The 27,765-nt window shown below is 42.7% G+C and overlaps 1 protein-coding gene across 1 annotated transcript; it reads left to right on the plus strand.

The window, feature by feature from the left end:
- MSN (moesin) lies at positions 1-26,462 on the plus strand. Its single transcript, XM_085314911.1, has 12 exons — positions 1-104; positions 15,736-15,831; positions 16,358-16,632; positions 17,068-17,151; positions 17,495-17,641; positions 18,188-18,284; positions 19,384-19,547; positions 20,019-20,149; positions 20,840-21,000; positions 21,464-21,556; positions 21,969-22,202; positions 23,106-26,462. Exons 1-12 carry the CDS (start codon positions 42-44, stop codon positions 23,268-23,270), a joined length of 1,710 nt encoding a protein of 569 aa, XP_085171037.1. The 5' UTR covers positions 1-41; the 3' UTR covers positions 23,271-26,462.
- The last annotated feature ends 1,303 nt before the right edge of the window (positions 26,463-27,765 follow it).

Raw genomic sequence — 27,765 nt, forward strand, 5'->3', positions numbered from 1 at the left:
ATGCATCTTCTGTCTTCCAGATCAGCGTGCGTGTTACCACCATGGATGCTGAGCTGGAATTTGCCATCCAGCCCAACACTACAGGAAAGCAGCTCTTTGATCAGGTAAGTGATAGAGTGGTGGAAGACCTACAGCTGGTACTGATGTTGTGATTTTTCTTAAGACAACAGTAAACATCTTCTTAAGGGCTTCAGAGATTAAACAATAGTATAGTATCCTCAAGAGAACTTGGCCTAATGAAAAATTACATGCTTTTCTCAAACTAATATATTCTTTTTAGCTCCAGGAGTGCTGGGGACTATTCTGACCTCTAAAAAGCTGAACTGTTGCTATATCCCATAAGGAGGATTGGAAAGCAATAGATGTCTGTAATCCTAATTCATAAAATAGGAACTGTCTTGTGTGGGAGCTAGTAAGGTGTTGGTTGGCTTACATGCAAGCATTGTATAATGGATTTCAAAGAGCAGTTGGTCTCTGGAACAGAAACATAGCTGGGGTTTCAGATGTGGTTCCAGCTCTTGAGTGCAGGTGAAACAATGTTCTGGCTGATACTCCCATCAGGCTCTGAGGGAATCGTTATAAAAGTTATGTACTGTCTATGTTGAGCCGGCTTCATTTGGGTGCCTAAGCTGCCTTCTGCATTCACTGGTTAGGCAGATTTCCTTCTAGTTTGGGCCAAGCAGAAGCAAGGAGATGTGTGCAGCTAAACTTTAGAGCAGCTGAAGACGGATGTTTTCAATTGCAGCTGTTGAAGCTTTGACAGGCCCCACTACATGTCTCAGCTGTAATCCCAAAGACCATATCCATGCAACTGCCTTCCATTCAAAGCATCTGTTGCACTAGCAAGTGAGATACTCTTGCTGCTGCAAGACAAGACGCTTTGTCCGCTCACTTAGGAAGAGATCAAGGCTTTGCTACTTGGAGAGAAATCTGAACAAGTTAATAGCTTAAGGAAAAGGAGTTTTATAGTAATGACAAGATAAAGGAACTGCCAGACCAGATACATCAAACATGGGTGTGGTTCAGCAGTGCTAGATGTTCTAGGGCCAGCTTTACGTTGCACCTCTTTTAATAAAGAAAGAAACTTGAAGGCTGACTCATCCATAGAAATAATCTATCACTTGGGTCCAGTAAACCTAACTTATTTATTTATTTAATTTTTTGACCACAACAAATGCTACTTCCTCTCATACTCATCTGGGTGATTCAACATTAGATACCACAGTGCTCTCTGCAGCCCGGTCATGAGAGAAGGGAAGCAGGATGAGATCCTAGCCTTTTGGTAAGGAACAACYTTTCTTAATGGGGAAAACAAAGCTATAAAGCTTTTTGGGAAGATGCTGAGTTGCACTATAGTTTCTCAGCTGCCTACATATTACTGCATAGGAGAGTAGCTCCCAGACTTCTTTTAGCACTATGTGATCTCAAGTCTGACTTGTTTGATAATGGAAGTGAGTGCTGCATTCTGTCTAGAATTCATGTGCACAACATGGAACTGCACCACAGTTATCTTGTAGAAGCATATTCCAGTAAACCTGACTTGACATGCTACAAGTTCATCAAAAAGTGAGGTGTTTTTAGAGGGGAGAAGGGTCCCCTCAATTGGATGCTGCTTGTGATTGTTTTTCTGTGCCTAATTTCTGACACAACTATGCAAATAAAGGAACTGGTGCTAAAAAAGCACTACTAATGACTTCAGTGATATTCCTACTCTGTGAGTGCATTTTTCAGTCAGCTCAAGCCCATCTGCAGCTTTGCAGCTCTTGCTGCCTTTGACATAGAGCACAAACTGTAGTGCAAAACTTGGACTTGAGCAACTTGTCTGTATTTGAGAAGCATCTGATCGTGCTTCAAGTGTGGTGGAAAAGAAAAATTGGGTCTAAAGCGAACTTATAAACATCAGTTATTTCTGAAAGCTCCAGTGTATACCACTTCTTCAGACTGTCCATACAGCATAGACTTGCTGGATGAGTGCTGTAGCCACAAGAATTAAGCTGTATCCTGTTGTTTAGCACACAAGACTTCTTTTTCGAGGTAGTGTTGTTGGTTCTTGACAGGACTAATATTGAAATGATTGTCCTAGAGCCTCACCAGTGACCCTGTGTAGGCTCTGACTAGGTGATTCAAGACCTATGCCACAGTAATTCAGAATAGAGGCAGAAAGAGCACTGCCCTGCCAGGGCTTGGGGATGCTGTGAGCAGTCAGGCAAAGGAAGTACCTATTCAGCTCATGCTGCAGTGGGAAAGTTTTCTTTCTGGCCTGAGAATACAAGTACACACCAGCCTGCTTATTTCTTGATGGAAAATTCAAGACTCTTTCCTCTTGCAGGAGAGATTTTTAGTCAGACTATCACAATGAACGAGGCTAAAATTATTGGGAAGAGTCGAAGCAGGTACTTCTGGTGTATGCACGTGCTCAAACAAATTTTTAATCCTTGCATAAAGAGATAAATTGAATACCAACATAAAATATGAGAGCTTCTAGTGAGCTAATGGTAAGTAACTAGGATTGCTTGGTTAATACCAGGACAGGGCTTTGAACATCTTAAACTACTGGGCTATAAAAACTTAACTGATCAGCATCTCTTGCTGAGTGTGAAGTGATGAAAGGATCCAATAACAACAGGCCTCTTGTATTTAGTTATCTAGCAAAGATCACCTGGAGGCAAGGATATGAACAGGGAGAGCTCTTCTCTGCTCACCTTGTAAATGCAAATACTGCTCTCCACTGGTGATATGTTGCAACCAAATCATCTCATCTCATGGCCAGTTGTCAACAGATTACTATAAACTTCTTACGCTTGCATAAACCTCTCTTTCCTTGCTTTTATAAAGTGCTGTGTGTTCATCTGCACTGACTTTACCCTTAATTATTTACTCTACTCTACCCTCTAAAGCTAACACCTGCTGACCTCACTCACAGATTCACACAGAATCAGTAAGGTTGGAAGGGACCTCTGGAGAGCATCTAGTCCAACCTTCCAAAGATTTCCTGATGCTGGTTCCACAGAGGCTTGCACCCAGGACCTTCAGCATGTAAAGCACATGTAATAACCACTACACTATCCCTCTACCCCAGCCCTCAGAGCATTTAGGCATAATGGGATCTTGTAGCTTAGCTACTTTTTTTCCTGTCCTCCCTGTCTTAAAAATGTTTTACTGGGTATGTGCCAGCTGACAGAGTATGTTTCAAATGACTGAACTGATGTCTAGATTAGTTTCTGAAAAAAGTCTAGCTGAGCTATTCTCTCTGCTGACACTGCTAATGGGGACTAAGCAATGACTGCTATCTGGTTGATAGTCTGCTTGCTCTATCTCCTCCTGAGAAGGTTTGGGTCCCATGGTGGGATGTATAAGAACAAGGTTATGACTGTCTGTATTCTAATTGCCTTAAAGTATGATGTGGTCCTGCAATTGCTAATCTAGTATTTTCTGGATGGACTGGTGCTGAGCAGTGGCTGTTTTCATCAAGGCTTTTTGGAGGTAGAGTGAGTTTCTCCAAATAACTTTATCTTACAGTTTTGCTGTTGCAGCATATAGACTTTCTGGTGTGAAACCTGATTTTGACCCTTTCACAGAAAAATATTAAGATATCCTGAATGTTTTTGCCCTAGGGTACCCTTTTGCTTTTGGTGAGCTATTAGGTCTGACTTGAGGAAAAAAAAGGAAGCTATTATCTTCTACTGAAGTTTCTAGCTACAGACCATTACAGTGCAGGCTGCTGGCTTTGTTCAGTAGCATTCTGACAGTGTCTGTTTTCACCTATTGTGTTTAAAGGTGGAATAAATGTTTGTTACCCCACATTTACTTGCCCCTTCCAAATAGGATTTAAAGGACTTCTGGAAAGTTTCCGTCTAGTTAATGGCTTCATGAGGAAGAACAGTTTGAGTCTAGAGATAGTTTCATAGTAATAATAGGTGAATGGGCTTCAGGTAGAAATGYTCCAATTTCCCTCTTTCTGCATGGTTAAAATGCCAAGGTGAGTTTTGGGAGTGACAGAACAAGGCAGATGCTGCACTGCTTTGTTGGAAGTCTGCTGCTGCTGCCCCAAGATTGCTCATAAGAATATTTCTAGATCTAGCTTAGTATGCAGCATGGTAACATCCTGCTTTATACTAGAGATGTCTTCCTGCACCACCCTCTTCCCTAGGCTTGCAATTGTACAGCTTTAGCTTAAATAGAAATTGATTTTGTTGATGATGATGATGATCTGTTAGAGGTACCTCAGGCCAGATCTGGATGTCTGGAATTTTAAGCAAAAAATCTGGATTAATTGAGACCAGAGGATTGTACAAGTCTGAGTCTAGCTTTGCTGAGGATAGACAACAACCCTGTATTCTCCCCAGATTATCTGTCTCATCTTCCGCATTACATACTTCATAACACCAGCTGCTGAACTCCAGTATGCACCAACTCACTAGCAAAAGCATTAGCTCTGCCAAGGGAGAAAACGCATTCTTCAGCTGCTGCTGGTGGATTCACTGAAGAGTTTGAGTATGGGCTATGCCTGCTGGGGGTGCTGCTTACCCCACAGGCAGAGAGTGGTGTCCTGTCTYGTGATACCTCAGCATGCCACTTTCYTGGGCATGAAGGGTGCAGGCACGGGAAATGAAACAGGGAGAGCTGATGGCTTTTCCTYCTTTAATCCTTCTCTGCAGTAAACAAAAATGCAGTTTGACTGGAGACTAGGGTGCAAAGCATTGCTTTGCTTTGCACATCTCCCAYAGGGAAAAGATTAACATTATCTGTGGTAACACTGTTTAAGTATTGCTATAGATAGCTTTGAAGCCCTGTCTCTCTGATTTTATTTGTTTGTTTGTTTGGAGGTGAAGTGATTCTGACTTCCATCGGTGATATTTAAATCTGTTTTCTGTCATCCTGGGCAGTGCTAGCCTATACCTTGGGCAGGGAGAGGTAACAGTAATTTACTTTCCTAATGCTCCACACTAGGCTGCCTGGAAAGCTTTCCCAGAAATGCCCTGGTTTAGTGGACACTGATTCACAGGCTTCTCAGGAAGCCTGTGCACATATTGTAGTTACAAAATCTTCTACTTCAAGCACTTCTGTGATGTAAAAATGTACTTCCTTCCCCCCCATATCCCTAACACACTGTATAAGGCAGCTTCTCAAGCACTCTGTTCCTGACCTTAGACCCTGCTGGACCCTCCTTGCTCTTTCATCCTCTTCTGAGCCCCTTATTCCTTGCACTGTCTGGCAGAGGCTCCTTGCTGTCAGCAATACTAGGTCTGTTGGTGGTGAATGCAATAAATGGGTGGGTCTTTGTACACATTTGATRGGCCTTACATCGGGGTTTTTAACAATGAGTTGTGGTTACTAAACTGTTTAGTCAGTACTTCCTTTCCCAGCCTAAAATCAACTCTATTTACCTGACTTCAAACCAGATTTGCTGCACAATGGCATGCTTCGCACTCTCTTAGCCTATAGTTTTCCATGTGAACTTCAATCCTGCCAACATTAGGCTCTGAATATCATGAAGTCCGAGACATGGTGGCTTCAGCATGCTACTCCAGAACAAGCTGGTTAYAGGAGTAGCCAAAAGCACCCAGTCCCATTGGAGGGCATAGCTATCCTTTTAAGAGCCACAGGTTCAGTCCCAGGTTAAGGAGAAATGTGACACTAGAAATACTTCTGTGTTGCTTCAGATTTTAGGAAAGCTTTCCTAAGAAGGCTTTCTCCAATTTCATGAGCTTCTGGGGTCAAAACTAAACTGTACTAGAAAAGGGCATTCAGCTATGGAATAAAATTGTAACAACTGGCACCTCTGCTCATTCTAAACTTAATCACTGATGCTTCCCTATATTTTATGTCCAGCAGTGAGCCTAGTGCATACTGGTGTGTGTATGTGTTTTTCTTCAGAAGGATTCTGCARACTTCACTAGGAGCGAGAGCTCTTCAGATTCTGAGTTCATGTGCCCTGTACTGACTTGCTTATCTGATGCACTGAATTCAGTGGTTTTGTAGGGCACCAATCTGACAGTCTCCTATTTTCTCACGGTTACTAAAGCTGACAGCAGAGGCTGACCAAATCCCTCTAAACTACGTGAGAAACTCCAACCCAATTGAATTATTTGTGGAATAAATGTAGCTAGTCTTTCATAGTCTGTAAAACTAAGCTTTGTGAGGAGGGAGACCTTAGGAAAGCCTTTCACTATGGTACATTTCACCCTAGCAGTGGTTAAATACTCAGGATCCTGGCTTGGAACATGTGATCACAGGAAGTGAATGCACAGAACGGAGAACTTTCTTTGACAGCTTCATAGCAGAAAGCAGCGAGTCTCTGGAGAGCGGCTGGTTCCTCCAGCAAAACCCAGAAATCATCTTGTTTGTGCAGCAAAGGCCTGTGGTTGCAGTGGTATGCAAACATGTCTCAAATTTCACAGGGACATGTGGAAACTTACTGGATTTTATAAATGCAGTAGCCTAACCAAAAATTGACTGCTTGTTGCTAAGGAGGTCAGTGACAAACTGTAATAGGCTAAAAACTCTTACAGAGACAATCCTCTCATTTAGCACTTTGGCACTTTTGGAAGGGGCAAGTTAGAAACACACCCRTATTTTGCAGAAATTGGCCAAATGGAAGGGGAGAAGTTGAATGTTTGTTTGGCTGTAGATGGAGCCCCTCTTGGATATTAAGTTATGGTACCTCTAAGATCATGTTCTAATGTATTTTTTTGATAGGAAACCATTTTTCTGTTAAACACGTTCTCTAACCCTCTCCTCCCCACCCTTCATCCTCCAAAATGGAAAAAGTTGGGTTTTCATGGAAATACCAAATGACTGAAAAAGCAGTGCCTAAAAACAGAAGACACTTGGGCATGGCCAAAACAAGCCATGTTCTTCTTTTCTGAGATGTTGCTAGAGCCAGTTATGGTGGTGACCGTTCAAGCTTTTTGTGTGCCATTCTTCTTTTCCCTCTGCCCACAAACACACTTTCCACTTTCTCCCCCTCTCTCTACACACACTTCTTCTTTCTTTTTTTTTTTCTTTTTCTTTTTTTTTTTTTTGAAAAAGGTGGCAAAAGGCTGTGCACCGTGGCTGCTGTCAGATGCCAAAACCAGCTTGTGCAGTAAGCTATGTAGCTTTTGTATGTTGAAGTTGGAATGGTGTTGGCAAGCAAAATGGAACAATCTACTTTAGTTTTAAAAAGACAGTTGAAGAAACTAAACTCGAAACTTTAAGTTATGAAAGGACATAAATCTCCTTCCCATATACTGAAGCTTTTCAAGCTTCCCTTTTTTGAAGTTTGTCTTTCTATTCTGCAAGTAGTTTAACTTCTGCAATGTGGTGCTGCTTATACATGTGATCTTTTAGATATGTAGCAAGAGCAGCAGGGTAGTAGAGAGGTAGAAATACCATCGAATGTCTCCAACACTTCTTTTATCAGACTTGTTAAATACATACTTGGCATGATACTGTAGCAACTGAAAAGTGTAGGGAGCAACAAATGCYTTTTGATCATCTAGACATAGAGTAGTAAATCTCTTGTGGGATGTCTCTGCCATGAAGTCATTACTGGATTTTTGTTGCAGTATATCAGACAACCTCAAATGAAGTATAATTCAATGAAGCATGCCACTTTGCTTCTGTATGTGTAGAAGAGAATTTGCATAAAATCAYAGAATCACAGAAGGGCTGAGGTTGGAAGGGACCACTGAAGATCATCTGCTCAACCCCTGTGCTCAAGCAGAGTCACCTAGAGCATGTTAGACAGGGTTGCATCCAGGCRGGCTTTGAATATCTCCAGAGAAGGAGACTCCATGACATCTCTGGGCAACCTGTTCCAGTGCTCTGTTATTGTCACAGTGAAGAAATTCTTCCCCCGCTTTGCATTTTTCAGACTCAGCAATAGGGGAAAACATCACTAGCCTGTGAATTGCACTCCTCTATGTACACAGTCCAAGCAATGAAAGCAGGCAGCATTTTGCTGCAGATGGTGCTAGTGAGACAGGGTGRCTGTTCAGAAGAGTGGCACTAAAAGGCTTTGTGCCAAGCAACAGGAACGGTACTGGTGTGATGAGGCCCACTGCTCACTGCTTTCCAAGACTAGTGTGCTCTACTCAGAAATAGCTGGAGGATAGACCGTGTATCTTCCAGATGCTTTCATCAAACTGCTGAGAGATCAATAGGGGACAGAGATGGGTTGTAAAGTCTTTCAGGATCCCTGTGAAGTAAACAAGTTATGTAGTTGCTGGAAACCAATTAACTGGCACCTGGGAGGAGAAACAACAGCTGTTATACAGTGTAAAACTCCAGAAAGTTAATTCAGAATCAGTTTGTGGAAGGGAGGTTGTGTATGACACTCCCTTCACATAAATGACCTAAAACAGGATTCCACTCTTTGCACAGAGAAAACTTTACAAGTCTTAGCAGAGACGTTCTCCTGGAAATGTAGCTCAGGTATGAGGTTTACTCTTGAAGCAAACCAGTGATTTTACTGGCTCCATTAACCTTTTTAGAGGATAATTAATGGGAGGCCATGTAGCTAATCTTAGTCCAAGTGGTCAGTGAGATTATCCTCTTCCCCTCTGRTCTGTTGTCTTTTGAGAAACAGTGTTAGCCAATGCAAGCAATGTTCATTCTCTTAACCTAATCTAGAGTTCATGGCATCCCTTCARTCTGCTTGAAGGATAACTTGGCTGTTAAACTTGCAGAATGAAGTGCTTTTCAGCTATAATGAAGTGCTTTGCAGGTGTTTCTCCCAAAGCTAATTTTGTAACTCTTTCACATGCAGGTCATAACTAGCTTGAACTCCAAGCTTAATCTGGGTTTACTAGGTTTCCAGAGCTTTTAAGGGTATTTGTAAAGAAAATACTTTTCTGGTACAGTGTTTTGATGAAGAAATGGATGTAAGCTTTCTTAAACAAGAAATTTACCATAAACTCTAGATTCATGTTGGGTTCAGATAATGCTGTTCCTAAGTTTGTTCTGATATCAAAGTTAGTTCTTATTACCATGAGGGAGTGGGATGACTGAGCTTTGAGTCATTCCTGTCGACTTCATCTAAAATGAAACTTCAAAGAGGCTCTCTAACCCTTGCTAATATCTTCAAATTTTTCTGTATCTTCCAAACTGGAATAATCAATCAATCTGACACCTTTCCAAAGACTTAAACACAAGGTATCAACTTGCAGTTGTCCTAATGCATGTTAATAGCCCAGCAATTTGTGAGGAGTTACTGTGGTTGCACTCCTCTTCACAGAAGTTATTTAATAGCTATTACTAGCTGCAGATGCCTGCAGAAACACTGAAATTCAAACACTGTGTTTAGGATGCTTTTTTTTAAAAAAATCAGAGGTCTTTAATTGCCTTGCTTGCTAATTTTCAAAGCAGTGRTATGCTCTCTTTAACTGTGGGAGCAAACACTTAGCAAAATACTGATATTCCCATGATTTAAGACTAGAGAAATGTTATTTATGTTCAAGTTTTTAAATWGCGATAGAGGGGGATGCAAAAGCCTCGTGAACTGCTTACAAGAAGTATCCCTTGAGGTGCATGGTGAGCTGCGAGGAGAGCACTCGCTGTTGCTACAAATAACATGAGGTTTCTTCTGCAGCAACCACTTGTGTTCTGCATCTTCAGACCTCCTAGCAACAAAGAGTCAGAAGTTTTGTTCTCTGAAGTTACTCTAGAATTAACTTGTTTGTTTGTATTCTGTCTGGCATTATAGAGGTTTCTCAGTTAGTTACCCATCAAGGACTGTAAGCCTTCTGGCAGTTACTGCTGTCATTACTGATATGAGTGCAAGATATCTTTTTTCCTAGCCTTTAGAGATAGGTTAAAAAATTTGAAAGGAATGTTTCTGAACTAGCTGGATTATTACTCCTAGATCCTCACAGTTCATAACTGACAGCAACTGAAAGCTGACATTGTTTAAGTACTTAAGCCCAGTCTTATCTGCATCTCTATATCCAGTACCTAGCTAGATATTTCATACTCAGTACAGAAAAGACCTATTTAGTGTGCAGGCAGGGTAACCCTTGCTCCAGTGGTCTTAAGTAGACTGACTTTGTTTCAGAGATAATTAAAATTGATCTATTATTATTTACACTCCCACACAAAAATGTAGGTTTCTTTAATTTAAAGGGTTATGTTAATGTAGCTTGATCAGAGTAGGAAGCTGGACAGTAAATTCAGTTGATGTGTGGATTTCTGAACACCTCATGTTCCCCATGGGGCGTTGATAGCCGCAGAGTGTGTGTGTCTTTGTTGCTGTTGCTCCTCTGGACGCATTCTTTAAGCAAACAACTAGAGACTTCGTATGCTGAAACCAATTCTACCCTGAAACTCTGTTCTACCATTTTCCTCAAGCTTCAAGGGAACCCACTTCAAGTCCTGTGCATGGCTCTGAGGCCTTGCTTGGACACCAGCAATGCAAATTAATGTCTTGAGTGTCTTTTGTTTTGTAAGGAACAAAAGAAGGAACGGGCTACCTGGCAAGCTTAAAACATTGTACTGAGAGCAGTGCTTAGTGAACCTTTGTAATTAACCACTGTGTTTTGTATAGCCATTAATGGGTCTTCTGGAGAGTTTTCAATGTGTGTGACTACCTGGGTAATAGCTGCAAAAGCAGAGGTCAGAGTTAGCAGGCAGGTAATAAATTTTGAGCCACGTTGACTCTCCTTGCAATCCAAGGATGATGCAAGATCTGTAGATTCCATAGCCTGGTTTTCTTCAAGCCAGATTCTGATCAAAAGGAAGGCTGCCAGGCTGCTCTGTAGCTTTGTAAATATTTGAATCAGTCATCCACAGAATAATGTAAAAGAAGAAGCTTCTAAAAACATGGAATAGGTGACTGCTTACTGTAACTGCAGAACAGCTTGGAAGTGGAAAGACTGCTTGTGTAGAAGAGGGGTCTTGGGCCTTCCAACATAGAAAAGTCACAGACAGTCCTGACGCTCAAAGCATCTCCATTTTTTTTTCCTGTTGCTCAGGGTTACCAGCCTTACCTCCAGTCATGTGCCTAGGAAGGCACTGGATATCTAGAATCTCTTCCTCTTCTGTGCAGCCAGTGTGCTGTTGCCCTGGAGGATAAGCACCCAAAGCAGGACAAAATTGCCAGTGCATCAAGCTGGTGTCTGACGAGGACAGCATCAGTGTCGAATATCTGGCTGAGTTGTGTCCCTCAGTGCCCAGGGTGGCTGGGGCTAGGGTGTGTGTCTGGGCGGGTGGTGGGGTGTGTGTGTGCGTGCGCGCGCGCAGTTGTGTGTGTTGGAGAGATGCAGATTTCCTCAGTCCTTGTTGCAAGGGGTGGTGAAGCGTGTTTTAATTTCACATGGCCGAAGTGGAGCAGCAAGCTGCCTAGCAATTAGCCAATGTTTGGCTAAAATGTTCTGTAGCCTGTAAGAACTAAATCTTATCTAGTAAACAAATCTTATCTATTTTGAATCACAAATAGCTTAAGCTGTGAAACTTGAAACAAAAAATACTTTTTTCTTTTCCTCTAGGCTGTAGGTTCTTTAATTTTTTGTAGGTATTACAAATTATTTGAGGAGCTTGGGCTTTTTAATCAAAGTTATATGCTGTGAACTAATAAGAATAAGGCTTAAAAGGAGAGCAGGAGTAGTTCACAGGTTATCTGATGATCTAAATGCTTGAGGCATGGTAGTCTTGCATGGACAGTTTAAATCTAGGAAGACTGGAAAAGAGAACCAGCACAAGTGATAGTAGCTTGTCCTGAATTACTTCATTCTTGGGCTTTAATCTGTGTAGGCGTCTTCTATGCCTTCGGCCAGACTAAAGAGTTACAATTAAAAAACCCCTTCAATTTACTTAAAAGGCAGGTATCAGCTGTATCTCAGTGTGATCTAGCTCTGGATTAGCTTGTGCAAGGTTTTCCTGTAAAAGTAATCTATAACTTGTCATTGCAGGTGTATAAGCTTTTCCACTCTTATCCGGTAAGATGGCAATGTATTTCACCTTTCTGTGACTTTGAAAGTGTCTGGATGAAACCTTGTTAGTTCTTGAATAGTCTACAGTTAATGCTTGGCCTTGCAAATGCATCCAAGGTACCAATCCACAGAGTTGTTGAACTTTATTTTTTTTCTTCTTAGAACATGAATAATGGTAAACTACTTAAGTCGTCTTAATATATGAAACTGCAAGCAAAAAAAAAAAAAATCTATTTAGCGATTTATTCCTAGTTGTCAATTGAACTAAAAGGAGCTTTCTTCCTATAAATTCCATTCTTACCTCTAATCTTTTCTACTGACACTTGATTTTTGGGCATAACACATCTGAACACCTAAATCCCTGGCTGTGTCAATGATATGTTCAACTTTCAACAACAGCTGAGAGAACGCTTCTCTATCTTCCCAGCCAAAATCACTGGAGAAAATGAAACCAAATAAGCCTAGATTTACTGTCGATTGCTTGCACTTCCATGGCCTAATCAAGGAAGGGTGCTTGTGCAATGGCACAGAGTGTTTGAGTGTCAGTAAGAGCTAAATAACACTTACCTGCTAAGCGCCCTGTTTGCTAGCCTGCATAGAACTRCTGTGAAACTGTAGATGTGCCACCAGTTCGGAGCTCCTCCAGTACTGTGGCTTCATAGCATTTTTCTCACACAAGTACTTGATTTGCCAGTGATATAGAAAGGGGGACAGGCTATTTTCCTTTTCAAACAGGATATCAAGTGAGGTTCAAGATAGCTTTATGTGCTGTGGCATACCTGCATCACTTTTGTGTGGGTTCCACGCTTGCAATCAAGGATGGTGGTATATTTCATGGGCTGAGAATAAGGGCAATCATCAGCCCAATACTGGTGCTGAAACTTACTTTTAGGAGGCCTACTTGTGGCTCTCCTGTTTTGTGGCAGCATGTAGTAGCAAGAACATAGAGGGGAGAAGGACACATGCTTTGGGAGAGGGATGGAAGTAGAGAAAATGAAGTCATGGAGACCTGGGAAAAGTGGAGTGGGAAAAGTGGAGTAGGAAAAATGAGAAGCAGGAGAACAGGTTACGTTTTCTCCTCTACACTCGAAACGCTTGAAAAGAATGGTAATATTCATGTGCTTAGGTTGTCTCTAAAAGATGAAGATGACATCTAGGTTACCTCCTCCCTGAAGGCAGAGGAAGAGGGACTTAATTACTTGGCAGGTGCAAGGGCTTTATCATAGATGGTCAAGGTACTGTGTGACAGCTAGAATTAAAGTTTGCCTGTGGTCTGTTGCCAGTTGAAGACTACACCTTGTACTGCAAGCTAAACATGAGCCTGGGACTAACTTAATGGCCTCCCTGGCAGGAGGAAGATGGCACTCTCTCCAGCCTAGAGACTAAACTTGGGTGTTTTAAGTAGTCTGTGTTAAATWGTATTCTTTGTATTCCCTTATCCCCTGTGCCTGGCTTTCACCCGTCCATAGCCAATACCAATAACTGTTTGATTCTCTGAAACTTCTGTAGTTAATCTGGAATCTAAATGCTGTATGCCCCCAAGCAAAAGTAGACTGCTAATTGTGCTGCTAACTGCCAGTCAGATTCTTTGTGGCTGTAGAAAGCTTGATTGTCCTTGATTGTCCTTTTTTCCCCTTGCCAAAGGAACTAAATGGTCTCTTGAAGCTGGGATGGGAAGGACAGAGGAGGAATACCTTTCCTCCTTCCTCTCCCCTTGCTTGACAGAGGCTTCCTTCGCTTGCACTTACTTGGAAAGCAGCTTCAGATGAAGGCTAAAGGGGTCAGATCCATGCTTGGGTAACAAGCAAGAACGTGCCTCTCTTTACAGCGCGCGTTACCAGAGCAGGAACCGCATTGCTCTTCAGTGCGACTGCAGCAGTTTGGGGGCGTGATGTGAGTCTACGGTGCTGTCTCGCCCTTTCTGTCCAGCCCGTCGTTGTCGCTGCTCTGCCGCGAATAAAAGCCCTTTTGTGCAGGGGCCGCAGTGTGGTGCCCTTCGGTTCCTTGGTGGCCGTTCAGCGCGTTGAGCTCCCCGGCTTAAGCTGCTGACAAATGAGTGAGGCAAGCAGACACATGCAGCAGTGGGGGTGAGCTCCCATCCCTTTCAAATGTTAATGCTGCTGGGAACGGAGCCTTTCTCAAGCTGCAGGGCAACCTTTCTTTGTTTGCACCATATGCTTTCAATACATATGTGGCAATTTCTAATGCTCCTCTGAAAGCCCCCTTAACTGAATGCATCCTACTGAGTGACACATACAAGTTACAAGTGAAGGTTTATCTGACCTGCTCCAGCCGTGTTTACTCCAGGCTAGAGGCAGTGCTCCAGTTCCTATTCAGATGACGGCAGGGTGAATGCTTTCACGGAGACCAGTAGGATGATGTGTACAGACTACCAGTCTTGCGTAGGTTTTGTGTGCGTATGTGCACTCCTAATGGCATGCCTCTGATGAAAGCTCCCTTTGCTTCATGTGCCTGAAGGGAGCAAGGGCCCAAGTGCTGCTTTGTCAGACTAGAAGAAATCTGACACAAGCTGTAAAGAATCTGACTAGCGATCCATTTGCAGGGAACCTATGTTGTTAATGTGTTGTGTCATGTCGATGCCATCGATCACATCAGAAGGGAATAGTGCTTCCGTGGGGTTCACTGAGGAAGTAATCTAGAAGGGGGGGAAAAAAGGGCTTAGCATAGAGACTGTATGAAACAGAGGGGCAAGGCAGCGCTAAATCCTCTTCTGCAACTTGTTGAGACCCTAACCTTCTGGTGAAGGGGAGCTGTGAGCAAGCACAGGGGCTGGGCAGAGTGTAAAAGTCCTTTAAGTACAGTGTAGACCTTCTAAAAACAGATATGTGTTCTCTCTCTGCCTTCCTTGTCTAGTAATGAAGGTGACAGCTACATTCTGGGGGACAGATGAGACGTGTTCCCCCCCACCCTCCACACACACACTTTTGCACTGGTGTAAGAAGAATGTCCCAGGCTTCAGGAGGACTGTGGGGGAACATCGGTGTCTGGACTTGCTAAATCCTGTGGCACACCCCAGACTTGCCAGAGCACAAAGCTGTGGTCTTGTGTTTGTGAACACGCTCTACCAAGAAACTTCCCCCCTCTCCTTTTTACCAGAAATAGTATTATTCTGCAGTAGTCCTGCCCTACACTGGGTGTGCTCTTAATGTTATGATATGTCTGTAAAGCCTTCTTAACTCTTACTTACACAGTATCTATAGTGTGCTAGGGCTGTGGCTAAGGAGAACGCTTCTGTGCCAGTACAGGTGATCCCTGTGGTGGCTCTTTGCCCCGATACAAAGGAAGTGTATTGACTTACTACAGTACCTCTTTGTGGTGCCACTCATTAAGCAGCTGCATGAAAAGCCTGTCCATAGCTGTAAGTAATGTACAAATCTCAGAATAGCACAGCCTAATAGGACATGCATCCCAGCAGTGTGATTCATGGCTTGCCCAGAAGTAGTGCATTTGCAGGACATATGGGGGATGTACCTGAAAATGGAGCTGAGGTGTTAATTTCAGGCAGCTATTGCAGCTGTCAACCTGTTGCATCTCATTTTGGCTATACATATTGGCTTATAAATGGCTGAACAATATTCCAGCTGTGGCTTTTAGATAGCAAATAAACTTCAAGGTGTGGGAGACAAATGAATAAAATGCATCTCCCGCTTGGGACCCCTCATACTCTAGTATGTTTATATTAGCATAGTAKCAGGGGAAATGAAAAACTACAAAGGCCAGTGTCCTAATCTTTAATGTGCTTTCTGCCACTAGTGAGCACAGCCCCTCTGGCAGGGCCTCCTGCTAATAATCTTTTTTTTTCCAGGTTGTGAAGACAATTGGTCTAAGAGAGGTCTGGTTTTTTGGACTTCAGTATCAGGACACCAAGGGCTTCTCAACATGGCTGAAACTGAACAAAAAGGTATGTGTGCTTCAAACTCTTACCTGTTTTGGGCTCCTGTCTCTTGGAGGACAGAGGCAGACTTAGTCTTCATGTCAGAGATCTATTCTTGCTTCTCTGCAAACCTGAAATACAGTAAAATTAATGAGTTGGCACTGCCTTTCTTCAGACTCCACCAAGGAAGGAGGAGTTATGGTTCCCAGTCTATTCTTCTGTCATGTAGTCCTGTTTGCTATCCAGGCAGACCTGTTATCCTTCCCTATAGTGCCTAATGTGTGCTCATGTGACCATCTTGATTGGAGAGAAGCCTGGAAAGTAGCTTATCTAGCAGTGATCACAACTTGTGGCAAGCCATAAATGCTATGGGGAGAAGGTGAGGAGAGGAGATATTTAACAGTAGAGAGTTGAAAATCCCTGCTTCTCTGCTTGTTCGCTTCTGCATTGGAAAGGAGGTTTTCTAACGCATGTTTGTCCTCTCTCTCTTCATAAACCTACTCCCCTCAGTGAAGGTGTTGCCTGTGAAATCTTATGAATTCTGTCATTCCAGGTGACAGCACAGGATGTGCGCAAGGAAAGTCCCCTGCTCTTCAAATTTCGTGCCAAGTTCTACCCGGAGGATGTGGCAGAGGAGCTGATCCAGGACATCACACAGCGCCTCTTCTTCCTTCAAGTGAAGGAGGCAATCCTGAATGATGACATTTATTGCCCTCCAGAAACAGCTGTCCTCCTGGCTTCTTATGCTGTCCAGTCAAAATATGGTGATTTTAACAAAGAGGTGCACAAGCCTGGCTACCTTGCTAGTGACAAACTGCTCCCACAGAGGTAAGTGAACCTATTAGTCTTAGAACTTCTTTACCCTAAAGGGTTTGGGATTTTCTTGGTCTTGATTGGACTGTATAGAATGAAATCCAGCCTTGTGTATTTCTGTGAGCATTGAGACTGGTATTCACTTAAAAGCTTTACTCTTAAAGATCCTGTTGCTACTGAGGAAACTCTAATCAGATGTAGTGGGAGAAGCTTTGAAAAATAAAAATACAATGGTACAAGAAGAAACACAACTGAGTGGGATTTGACAGACTATTACCCATTTCCATAGGAAGCCTTGTAATAAAAGTATATCTTGGGCCACCTATGTGATGGAATTGTGTGCCAATGGAGTACTCAAGGAAATGTTGCTCAGGAGTGATGTATGTAGATGTAGTGGTTGGTCTGAAACATCCCATGTGCTCTTCTGATGCACGTCCTATTCCTTTCTAGAGTTCTGGAACAGCACAAACTTAACAAGGACCAGTGGGAGGAGAGGATCCAGGTGTGGCATGAGGAACATCGAGGAATGATTAGGTAACTGATGCAGTATGAAGATGCTGAATGTAAAGTAGTGCAAATATGCTAGTGCAAAACATCAACATAAAAATTCACCCCTTACTCCAGGATGACTGTGGGCATTCCTCAGGTTATTCTGCTAAAGAATAACTAGGTTCATGTACCTCTACCCTTGCTAGTCTACACTGTTATATAGCAAAGCTAAACTTGCTGAGCTTGTCCACTGTTATCTTCCARGGTGATACTTGGAACTTTTCCAGCTTGTTGCTGTTCTATCCATGTAGGAGGACAGTATCTTCTCACTCTAATGACTGAAATGGAGTAAAAAAAAGAATATCTACTTTTTTTTTGTATGTTGCAGAGAAGATGCTGTCTTGGAGTACCTGAAGATTGCACAGGATCTAGAAATGTATGGTGTGAACTACTTCAGCATTAAGAACAAGAAGGGCTCTGAACTCTGGCTGGGTGTAGATGCTCTTGGACTCAACATTTATGAGCAGAATGACAGGTAATAAAGCCTCTCTCTTTATCATTAGCTTCAGCTTCTTTCCAGTACAAAGGAATATTCAAAGTAATTTTTCTTTTGAAGTCAAATATCTTAAACTAAACCATGGGGAACCACAAATGATACCCTCTGTATTGTTGTTGACTGCCTTTTTGACACAGCCAGAAAGATCTGGTACTGCATAAACAGTTGATGTAAGGAAACGCTTTCATAAAACGTGTTGCTTTAGACCAAAAAATATAAGAAGCTGTCATATCTCATCAAACTTGCTTCACCTGCATCCAAAGTCTTCCTGCCACAGATACAGTCTTCAGTTACAGTTTCTATTAAAAAAAACAAAAATAAAAATAAAAGGCAGGTGTTGAAGAACTGTTTCCTATGTTTGTAGTTCATGTTTACATGTCTGCAGTTTTATTTGCTGACTCCAGTCAGTATTGGAGTACTGAAATAGAGTGTGGGCTGATTTGGCAGAATTTTAGGCTTTGCACTGTAGGTCAAGAATTTGGAGCGACTTGGGACTTCTATCTCCTTTGCTTTGCATTTTTGCAGGCTAACACCGAAAATTGGGTTCCCTTGGAGTGAGATCAGAAATATCTCATTCAATGACAAGAAGTTTGTTATCAAGCCTATTGACAAGAAAGCACCGGTAAGAAGCAACATCTGAACTAAAAAAAAAAAAAAAAAAAAAAAACTTCCAATCCTTTATTATTGTTGAATGATCAGGCTTCTTACTGTATGTAATCTATTTATCAATAATATCAATGCTACTTACCACCTAATGTATTCAGGGCAGTATGCATGGCATGGGCCTAATAGCCAGAACTAAACTATCTATCTGCTAGGAGAGGAGAAGATTCTTCAGCTTAACCTTCAAAGTCAGTGGAAGAGGTAGACTCTTAGCTTAGGGTTTCTAGTTCTTTTAAGGTCACTCAGTTTTCTGCTGTTACAGTTAAAGATCTGAGGCACCTATGTTAAAGTGAATGCTTCCTATGCAGCCTGTTGGATTTAGTAGTGTGCAGGAAGGTCTTCTGCAGTTTTTTCCCTCAAGTGTAGTGTTTGTTACCCTGTTGGAAGCTGAAGCATCAGGTCATCATGTAGGGTATGCTAGGACTTTTTTTTTTTTTTTTTTTTTTTTTTTTCCCCCTTCCAGACTTTTAACAGACATAATTCAGCTTAGTTTCATCTTAATGAAGACTCCTTAATTTTCTGTGTATCAGCTGATACCTCTGTTCTACTTCCTCTGGTCACTTGTTTCACTGCTGCTTAGAACAGCTGCTTGCTGCTGCTGTTGCACCTTGTTAACAGAACAAAGTTATTTATCCACAAGACATAATGTTTAACACCTGTTCTGGGAGAAGACAAAACATTACACTTCATGTGGTTGGCAAGACCACCGCATTAAATAAGCACGTGGGACGAAAGGTGGGGCAATTTGTAGTTTCAGTGTGTCTGGTAAGCCAGCCCGTGATTGTGTTTGTAATAAAACCATCAGTCTAAGTCAATATGTACTCTACATACAAGAATGCTTTACAGTGAAGCACAGCACGCTGTAACRGCAAGTTGGGCACTTGTCCTCTGTGTATATTTATCAGGTTTCTGAAAGACAGAGGTCTGGTTACCACCACTGATAAATTAGATCCTGGTGAGAAAAGCTGGCTAACGGTTCAGGGTTTYGAGATATGTATTGCATTCCTTGTTTCTACTGAAAAGAAGTAAGTCTAATGCTACCATCTCCTTTTTCCAAGGACTTTGTATTCTATGCCCCTCGGTTAAGGATTAACAAGCGAATCTTGGCACTTTGCATGGGGAACCATGAGCTCTACATGCGCAGACGTAAACCAGATACCATTGAGGTGCAGCAGATGAAAGCACAAGCTCGGGAGGAGAAGCATCAGAAACAGATGGAGAGGTTGGTATGGTTCCATGTAACTTGAACTTGGCTGATCATTGCACAGTAGCAGCATATGCTAGCAAAATTGCCAGCAGCACCTCGTTATTAATCTGCTTGAGCCAAAGATGGGGTAGATTGCTTTATGCTTTGGTGGATCTAACAGGATGATGGAAATAGCACTCATTATAAGGATGACCTACTGTCAGGCTCTAAGTTAAATATATGTCCATCTATTTCACAGAACTCATCTGAGTCTTGATACGAGGAGTTTTTCCTTGGCAACATTGCTGTTATGAGTGCCCCATGGAGATAAACGTCAGCAGAGCTTTTTCTTTCTGCATTTTCACTTTAAAGGGATACAGCTGGATTAAAGCTGATCAGCTCAGTGCTATAGTGCACATCTCTGGCATGCTCATAGCTTTACCAGGAAGTGCTCCAGTATGAGCAGTTGTTAATGCTAAACTGCATTGTGGCTTTCCCCCTCATCAGAGCCCTGCTGGAGAATGAGAAGAAGAAGAGGGAGTTGGCAGAAAAGGAGAAGGAGAAGATTGAACGTGAGAAAGAGGAATTAATGGAGAGACTCAAGCAAATTGAGGAACAAACCAAGAAAGCTCAGCAAGGTAGTATGGAGTAGTAGAGTATTTCCTAGATGTGTATTCTGAGTGAGAAGAGTTACTAAGTAGTAAAGCTAGTAGCATCCCAGAACCATTTGGCACTCTGGTGTTGTGTGCTAAGTGGTGTTAGGGCCCTGTTTTTGGCAGAACTGATTTAGCCTTCTGAAATTCAAAGTAACCTCTCAGTCTGCAACTGCTGAAGTACAGCTTGCATTAGGAAAGAGGTGGCAGGCAGGTTGCCTCTCTGACAGCCAGAACACCTTGTAGCTGTTCATGTGCTGGCTTGAAGCTTTATCTTAGCACCTCTGAGAGAGGGAGAAGTTAGGAAGCATAGTACCTGTCACATCAGCCAGCACTCTGGTCCTTACTGTCTAATTGCTTGGCCWGTGTTAAAGTGCAGTGTTATCTAGGCAAAATGCTGTATGCTTCTCTACCTCTAAAGACACCATTTTGAGCTGGATACTTCACCACAAATCTTATTAGGCAAGTAATCTCCTGGCTTTGAACAGGCCTATCTCTGAGTCTTCCAGCTCCAGTTGTACATGAAAGGGAGGAGGTAGGAGAATTGTTTGTGTGTCTCCTTTACCTACTCCTGTGAAGGGAAGCTCCAATCCTTGAGGTAGGGGTGGGGGCATCTTCTACTGCCATTCTATACTTGATATCTCTTCAAATGTTTTCTGTTTCTGTTTTCTTCAGAACTGGAAGAACAGACACGCAGAGCCATGGAGCTGGAACAGGAGAGAAAACGAGCTCAGGAGGAAGCAGAAAAACTGGCTAAAGAACGTCAAGAAGCAGAAGAGGCAAAGGAGGCTCTTCTGAAAGCATCCCATGATCAACAAAAGACCCAGGAACAACTGGTAAGTGGGTGAGCTGAAAATCTGGTAGGGAAGGTAGTGGCAGGGCAAGGATCTAAGCTCTCAGAGCTAAAAGGCTGTGATCATAGTGGGAGCCATAGTCAGGTTCTTTAATTTTTAGTCTCAGGCAGATGAACTTGTGCATAAATGCAAGTATATTTGTACAGTATATTTGGATTGTGGTATTTTTTGCACACTGTTGTAAGCAGTGCTGAGAACAGTTCTATGCTCCCTGATTGTTTCCCTGATTTGGGTTCACAGAAACGACACCTGTAGCTCTGGAAAAACTTTTTTTGGCTTCCTATTCCCTTGCATCACAGAGATACCAGTGGGACTGAAGTATACAAATAGGCTTTCTCATTAACAAAAAGGTGTTAAAGATACTAATTTTATTTAGGACTTGGACTAAGCACTTCATTTAGCAGATACTTGGGTTTTGTCCCCACTAAAAGCATTTCTTTTGCAGGCTGCTGAGATGGCAGAACTCACAGCTAGGATTACGCAGCTGGAGTTAGCCAGGCAGAAGAAGGAGAGTGAGGCCCAGGAGTGGCAACAGAAGGTAAGGCAGAATCTGAACAAACAGCAATATTTTTTCTGAAGCTGCTCTTTATTCTGTTCTGTGACCTGCCACACTACACTGGCTATCTGCAAGCTTAAGGTAGTTGCAGATACACAGCTTTGTTCTTCCTGGTGGAATAAGTACACTGTTCTAACTCTAGGTAGAATTAGTTTGTCTAATTAGTTTGACTCATTTTCCATGAATTGTACCTCTGAAGTGCTAGTTAGCAGAAGGTTTTGCAAATGACTGATGGCTGGAAACATAACACTTCAGTGTGCAACAGCTGCAGGGCTTGCTGTATGTGCCTAAGTAGTGCTTCTGTGCATTCCTTCTGGGCAGAAGTCTTCTGCACTGCAAAGAAACCTTGTTTTCAGATTTACATTGTCTAACCCCTGTGGTTGTCTTACTACAGGCACAGATGGTGCAGGAGGACCTTGAAAAGACTAAAGAGGAGTTGAAGACTGCCATGAGCACCCCTCACGTCGCTGAGCCCATGCACTCTGAGAATGAGCATGATGATGAGCAGGATGAGAATGCTGCAGAGGCCAGTGCTGAGCTGCGGTCAGAAGCCACCATCAAGGACCGTAGTGAGGAGGAGCGCACCACTGAAGCGGAGAAGAACGAACGTGTCCAGAAACACTTGAAGGTAAAAAGTTGGCAGCAGAGAGAGCCCGTGTGTCCAGACGCTGCCTCTGACGTTCTTGCCATCAATGCAGCTGGCAGATATCATTGTAAAGGAAGAAAAGAATCATGATCTTGTCAATTAGTTTAGTAACTGCAGAAGAGTGGCAGATCTTGTCTCCTGGCACTTGACTTCCATTTCATTGGTAATAGTAAAGCATTTTCAAGTAGTGCCAAAAAGCAGCATCTGTCAGATGTAGCGTGCTTGTATGAGTCTTGTCAGCTGTCTGACAGCTGTAGCCCTGGCTGCAATGAATAGGAGGACTCAGTCCAGTTCCTAGCAGGCAGCTGTCAGTAAGTGTCTTACTAGTTTGCACAGCTAAACCCTGAGAGTAGCCCGATAGCTGCCCCCTCACAGCATGGGGGGAACGATGCTGCCCCTCCTTGTTGTAAGGATTGCCAATATTCTGCTGTTGACTCTTCCCAGTCATCTTGTTGTGCTGCCTACTACCTGCCTGACTGCAACAATTTTTGCTTATTCTGTCTCATGCTGTGGTGATTTTGCACAGGCAGATTGACAGAATTGTCTTCTGTCTTCCACAGTGAATTTTAGTTGTAGAAGGCTAGTAAATGCTCTATTTTGGCAAGATGATCTTGTTGTCTTTAGCGATCCCTCCACCAGACTTTCCCACTCCTCCTCTGAGGTGGGTGGACTTGACCATTTTTTTTCTTGTGTTAGACAAAGATAAACAAGATAGGAGTACCTGATGCTTTCTCCCTTCAAATGTTAGGGAAAGATATTAACATATGTAAGTGAAATTTCCTATTTCCATGAGTATTGAATCTTTAGGAGAGCTGGACAAGAAGGTCTCTCCCTGTGAGTATGGCATATGCTTACCCCTTCCTATCTGTTTCCCCTCCTCCAAAGGCTCTTTCCTCAGAGCTGGCAAATGCTCGGGATGAAACCAAGAAGACAGCCAATGACATGATCCATGCTGAGAACATGCGGCTGGGCCGAGACAAGTACAAGACCCTCCGTCAGATTCGGCAGGGCAATACCAAGCAGCGCATTGATGAGTTCGAGTCCATGTAAACTCTCCCCTGTACCTGCTGCCCTGCACTCTTCTCCCCTCTTTCCCATCCTCTCCCATCACTCACTGGTAATCATGCTGCGCTGGAACCACTACAGAAGAGTGACCATGGTCTTATTTATAGAGTATTGGGCAAGTGCTGCAGTTCAGCAACAGAGGAAAAACCAACATCTACATCTTCCTGGGGGTGGCCGGGGAAAGTAAGCTCATACTGGGGCAAATTTGAAATAGCTTGGCTTTGAGTAAAATCTCACTGCATTTAGTTTTGTATTGTTTGTCAAAACAGCTGTGTTGCTGCTCTCCTACTGGGTAAAGAGGCCACCAGATACTTTGAATTACTTTGAGTAAACTGCAACAGTTTGACACCGTGCCTTCCTACTAACTTGCACAAACTTCAATATGAAGCTTAATGGCCAGGGTCTAAATTTCTGACTTTATACAGAGTCTGACTCATGTAGTTGAGAAGGGGAGGCTGGAGGTAGGGAATAAGAGTTGGTGATATAATACAGACTTTCTTCTAAAAGACCAAAGCTTTTGACCTTAAAACTGATGCAGACAAAATAGATAAACAGTGGTGTTAATAATGTCTTGTATGACCCTACTGGCATTAGCTTTTCTTTTTTAATGATGAAATTTTGCATTTCCTAATCATGTGGAGGCCTTTTGAATATTTCCACCGAAGTGTTTTGGACCATCAACTTCCTTGTTTTCCAGAAGAAGTATTTTCCTCTGGGTAAATTGCTTTGTTTACTGTCACTTGTCTGACTTGAATGTAACCAGTGGAGCAGAAATAGCTAAAGAACATTGCCTTCCATTTTGGGGTCACCAATGAAAACCTAGAGGGATAGGCAGAAATGCAAAGAGCTAAAACCTGTTGTAGCTATGTTTTTCCCTTGCTGTAAAACAGTATACTCCTAGTTGTGGAATGGGATTTCAGATGTCTAGAAGAGGCCTTTTTAACAGATAGCTATTGGTGCCTTATGACTGTGTACAGATCTACTGTAGCTCAGATGTCTTTACTTAAACTAGACATAATCATAAAAAGTGATGAGCAGCTGGGGACCAAAAATTACTTTTGTATCTGGGTCATGTACAAGTTTGAATTTGTCTTCCTAGCTTCCAGCAGCATTCAAGGGGAGAGGGTCATGAAGCATTTATCCAGCTGGTGCCTTAATCCTCCCTAGCATTCTGCTAGCTCCCTGACTCAGATGTTTTTCCTTCCCTAGAAGGATGTGTTGCCTCTTTGCAGCTTTGAGAACAGAGGGCTCTGTTAGAAATAGACCCTAGTGGTGGTGAGGAGACTTGACCTGAAAACTGGTTTTAACAATTACCAGTGTCCTTGACATCTTGTCTTCCAAGCTATCTGTTCCTGTCTGTGTAGTGGCTACCAAGAATCCTTTCCTTCCATTTCTGGGGAAGGAGGAGCCATGTATGCTCAGGGCTGAATTGGATTTTGCCTTGATCCTTCATAGAAGGAAATCTTCAACTTTAGAAGAGGCCTCTTACAAAGGGATTCCATCTAAAATGGAGTTCTCCTTTGCTTTGCCCTCCTTGAATTAGCTTGTACCTATAGGAAGTCATCAGGCTAGCCTATAGTTTAATTTCTTGCCTAGCATGATCCTGAATCTCACAACTTTCTCAGTTTTGTGGCTGCCTCGCTTGTCTCTGGTACCACTGTTAGTGGTGATAGGAGGAAAACATCTGAATATGCTAGAACTTTCAGCTCCCTACGCTATGAGAAAGGTAAARGGGAGTGTGCCAAAAAGAAATGTTCATGCCAGTGTTAATAAACTGCAGTATTTCCCCAAGAATTCCCTGGGCTGCTAGCAATAACCTCACCAGTGCTAGTTGTCTTTTTTTTTTTTCCTGGTGTTTTTGTCTTGTTTTTTCTGGAGCAATACAAGAGATCCACACAATGCCAACCAACCAAACCTCTGCTAGGAGGATCACTTTGTGCTCCTTCTACATGTCCAGCAAAGTCACGTGGGAGCCCCCTTCTCTCCCTTAGATGCAGTGTGTCTTTGGCAAGTGGACCTGGGAAGCCTTTGGCTGGCCAAAAACACATGCTCCACTGCTTTGAATGTCGCCAATGAAAGATTGCAGTTAAACTTGTCAGGACTGATTTGCATATTTCTTTACTGAAGGGTTATTGGCACTGGCTCTACAAGAGTCTCATTATTGGGGAACAAACAACCATTACACTTCTGTTCTGGTGCTTTAAAGCTGGTTCTCGGCACTTCTGCTCTGTCCCTGGCAACTACTGGTGCATCTGGGTGTGGGGGGAGGGGGAAGCCCTTATTGCATTTCAACAATTTCCTAATAAGATATACGGTGCCTGGAATGTGTTTAAATAATAAACCAGTAAACCTCTTTCTGCTTTGATGGGTGTCACAATACTGCTGAACTCATGTATTACAATGTTGGCATGACTTCTGTTTATAGAGTTTTTTTTCTTTTTTTTATCGTTCTAATTCCAACTGGTCCAATATAGGAATAGAACGACTTGTGCCAGTGAGTCCACCTAACTCCTTGTGTAGTTGTTTCAGCCCTGCCCTCCTCTTAACCAGTATTATATTACAGTGGTATCTAATGATATTTGATTTCAATATTTCTAGCTATGCACAATTAGAAAATATTAGTCATGGGAGGGAGGATACTTTTATGGTCCCCCATCTCTTGGAAATGTATACTGTATTGTAAAGAGATGATATTTTGCAAGAAAACTAATGTAAGAAGCTTTCAGTATTACAGTGAGATTTCTAGACAGGTTCTTTTTTTATTTTTTAGAATACAGTGAGTTTTCCTTCCTCTCCTTGTTCCAGATCGATTGGATAAATACTCCTCTTGGGGTTGGGGGGACGGAATTACCTTATAAAATGTTTACCTGACTTGTGTGTGTGTGTGTGCGTGTGCGCACGTGTGCGTGCTTGTTTTTTTTTTTTTTTTTTTTTTCCTTCCCCTTGGTTCCTGTAAATTATGTTAAGGTTTTTTTTTTCCCTTTGTTTTGTGACCAATCTCTTTGCTAGTTTTTAATAAAGCATCAGTTTCTTGTGGGGTATTTCTTGGGTCCATGTGATTATCTGCAAAGAGCCTCAATATTAAAGTTTTTTTYCCCCCCTATTTGGAGGAGTTGTTAAAATCCATACCGTGTTCTTCCTACAGTGCCAATAAAGTTTAGAGAAATTCAACAGAAAGTGTCTGGATGATTGCTTAAGGCTTTCGCTGAGTTCAGCGCTGCATTTCCGAAYTAAATGTCTGCAGTGTGGTTTCTGAATTAGACATGCCCCTGCTGAGCAGGCGGCCGAGGGGGGAGACGGGCTCTGGCCCTGCTGCCAGCGTGCTCCCAGGGCACCTGGCTGCGCCTAGCGGGAGCCCAGCGGCGAGGGGGGGCCGGGCTGTGACGCCCACCTGGGTCCTGCTGGAGGGGGTCTCCGAGCGCCGGCTGCGCGCTGGGGTTTTGGCCTCTGCTGCTTTGCCCTGGCTGTCTCTGCACCTGCCTTTCCTGAGGGCTCAGGACCGGGTCCAGTGGAGGAAGAGCGTGGCTGCTCCCACATTTCCACTTTCTGGAGACGAGGATTAATGAATCGTGATCTTCATTCCCATTTGCTTCCYGCGTGGATGTGGAGAGGGGCTTGTTGCACCACCTGTGCCTCACGCTTGCTGCACTGCAATAAAGCAGAGTTTTCTGTCAAAACCTACTAGTGCTCAGAAATCTGCTGCCGGGAGAGAAACTTGTAAATGTTTGYATATGCTTATAGACAAATTCATGTTTCTTTAGAGACATGTAAATGTTCATATTTCAGAAATTACATGTTTCTTTAGGCATTTACATGTCTAATTACATTAAATTTGCCTTGTCTCTAAAGTGTGGATCAAGAGAGGATTTGTAGTCTCTGTCAGGCTTGGAATGGCTTCATTTTCTGTAGGAAAGAATGAGGAAGACTCACTTTCCAGCATCCCCAAATGCTGAAGACCACAGGATGAACTACATGTACACTTTATTCTGCTGTACTGCCACCTCCAAGTGAAGGTTAGTCTGAAGAGGTTGCTCTTGCAAATGATACTCCACGCTTGTTTCCAGATGGACATTTTCCAGCTTGTGCTTACATTTCTGGGCTCTTTGAAGACTGTGTACATGCAGGTGGATTACAGTTCTGCACTAGTGTCCTAGGTTTCATTGCGTTCCTTTGCCTGTGTCCGTAAAGACTTAAGATGCTTAGTAATTCCCCAAAAATAGTTGGATATAGCTATATTCAATCTATCTTTGAAGGAGTGGAAGTGCAAAATATTAATGGCTGAAGGCTGCTTCTTTGCAGTTAAAAAAGAAAAAAAAAAAAAAAAGACAAACCCTGATTCCTCTAATCTCTTGGAAGATATTTGGTCATTTGCAGATTAAAAGTTTGTGTTTAACCTGCACTTTGTGTGGATAGCTTCAGCTGGATTTACTGTTCTGTCTGTGATGCACTTCAAGCCTAATCCAGGCTACAACTGTAAGTG

This window comes from Rhea americana, unplaced genomic scaffold (assembly GCF_003343005.1).
Source record: "Rhea americana isolate MKP2758 unplaced genomic scaffold, rheAme1 scaffold_414, whole genome shotgun sequence".
Classification (NCBI taxonomy): Eukaryota; Metazoa; Chordata; class Aves; order Rheiformes; family Rheidae; genus Rhea; species Rhea americana.

Coding starts and splice junctions, on each gene's coding strand:
- MSN (XM_085314911.1), top strand. CDS start 42: ATGGATGCTGAGCTGGAATTTGCCATCCAGCCCAACACTACAGGAAAG. Junction 17,642..18,187: donor ATTTATGAGCAGAATGACAG/GTAATAAAGCCT, acceptor GCATTTTTGCAG/GCTAACACCGAAAATTGGGT. Junction 22,203..23,105: donor GTGTCCAGAAACACTTGAAG/GTAAAAAGTTGG, acceptor CCTCCTCCAAAG/GCTCTTTCCTCAGAGCTGGC.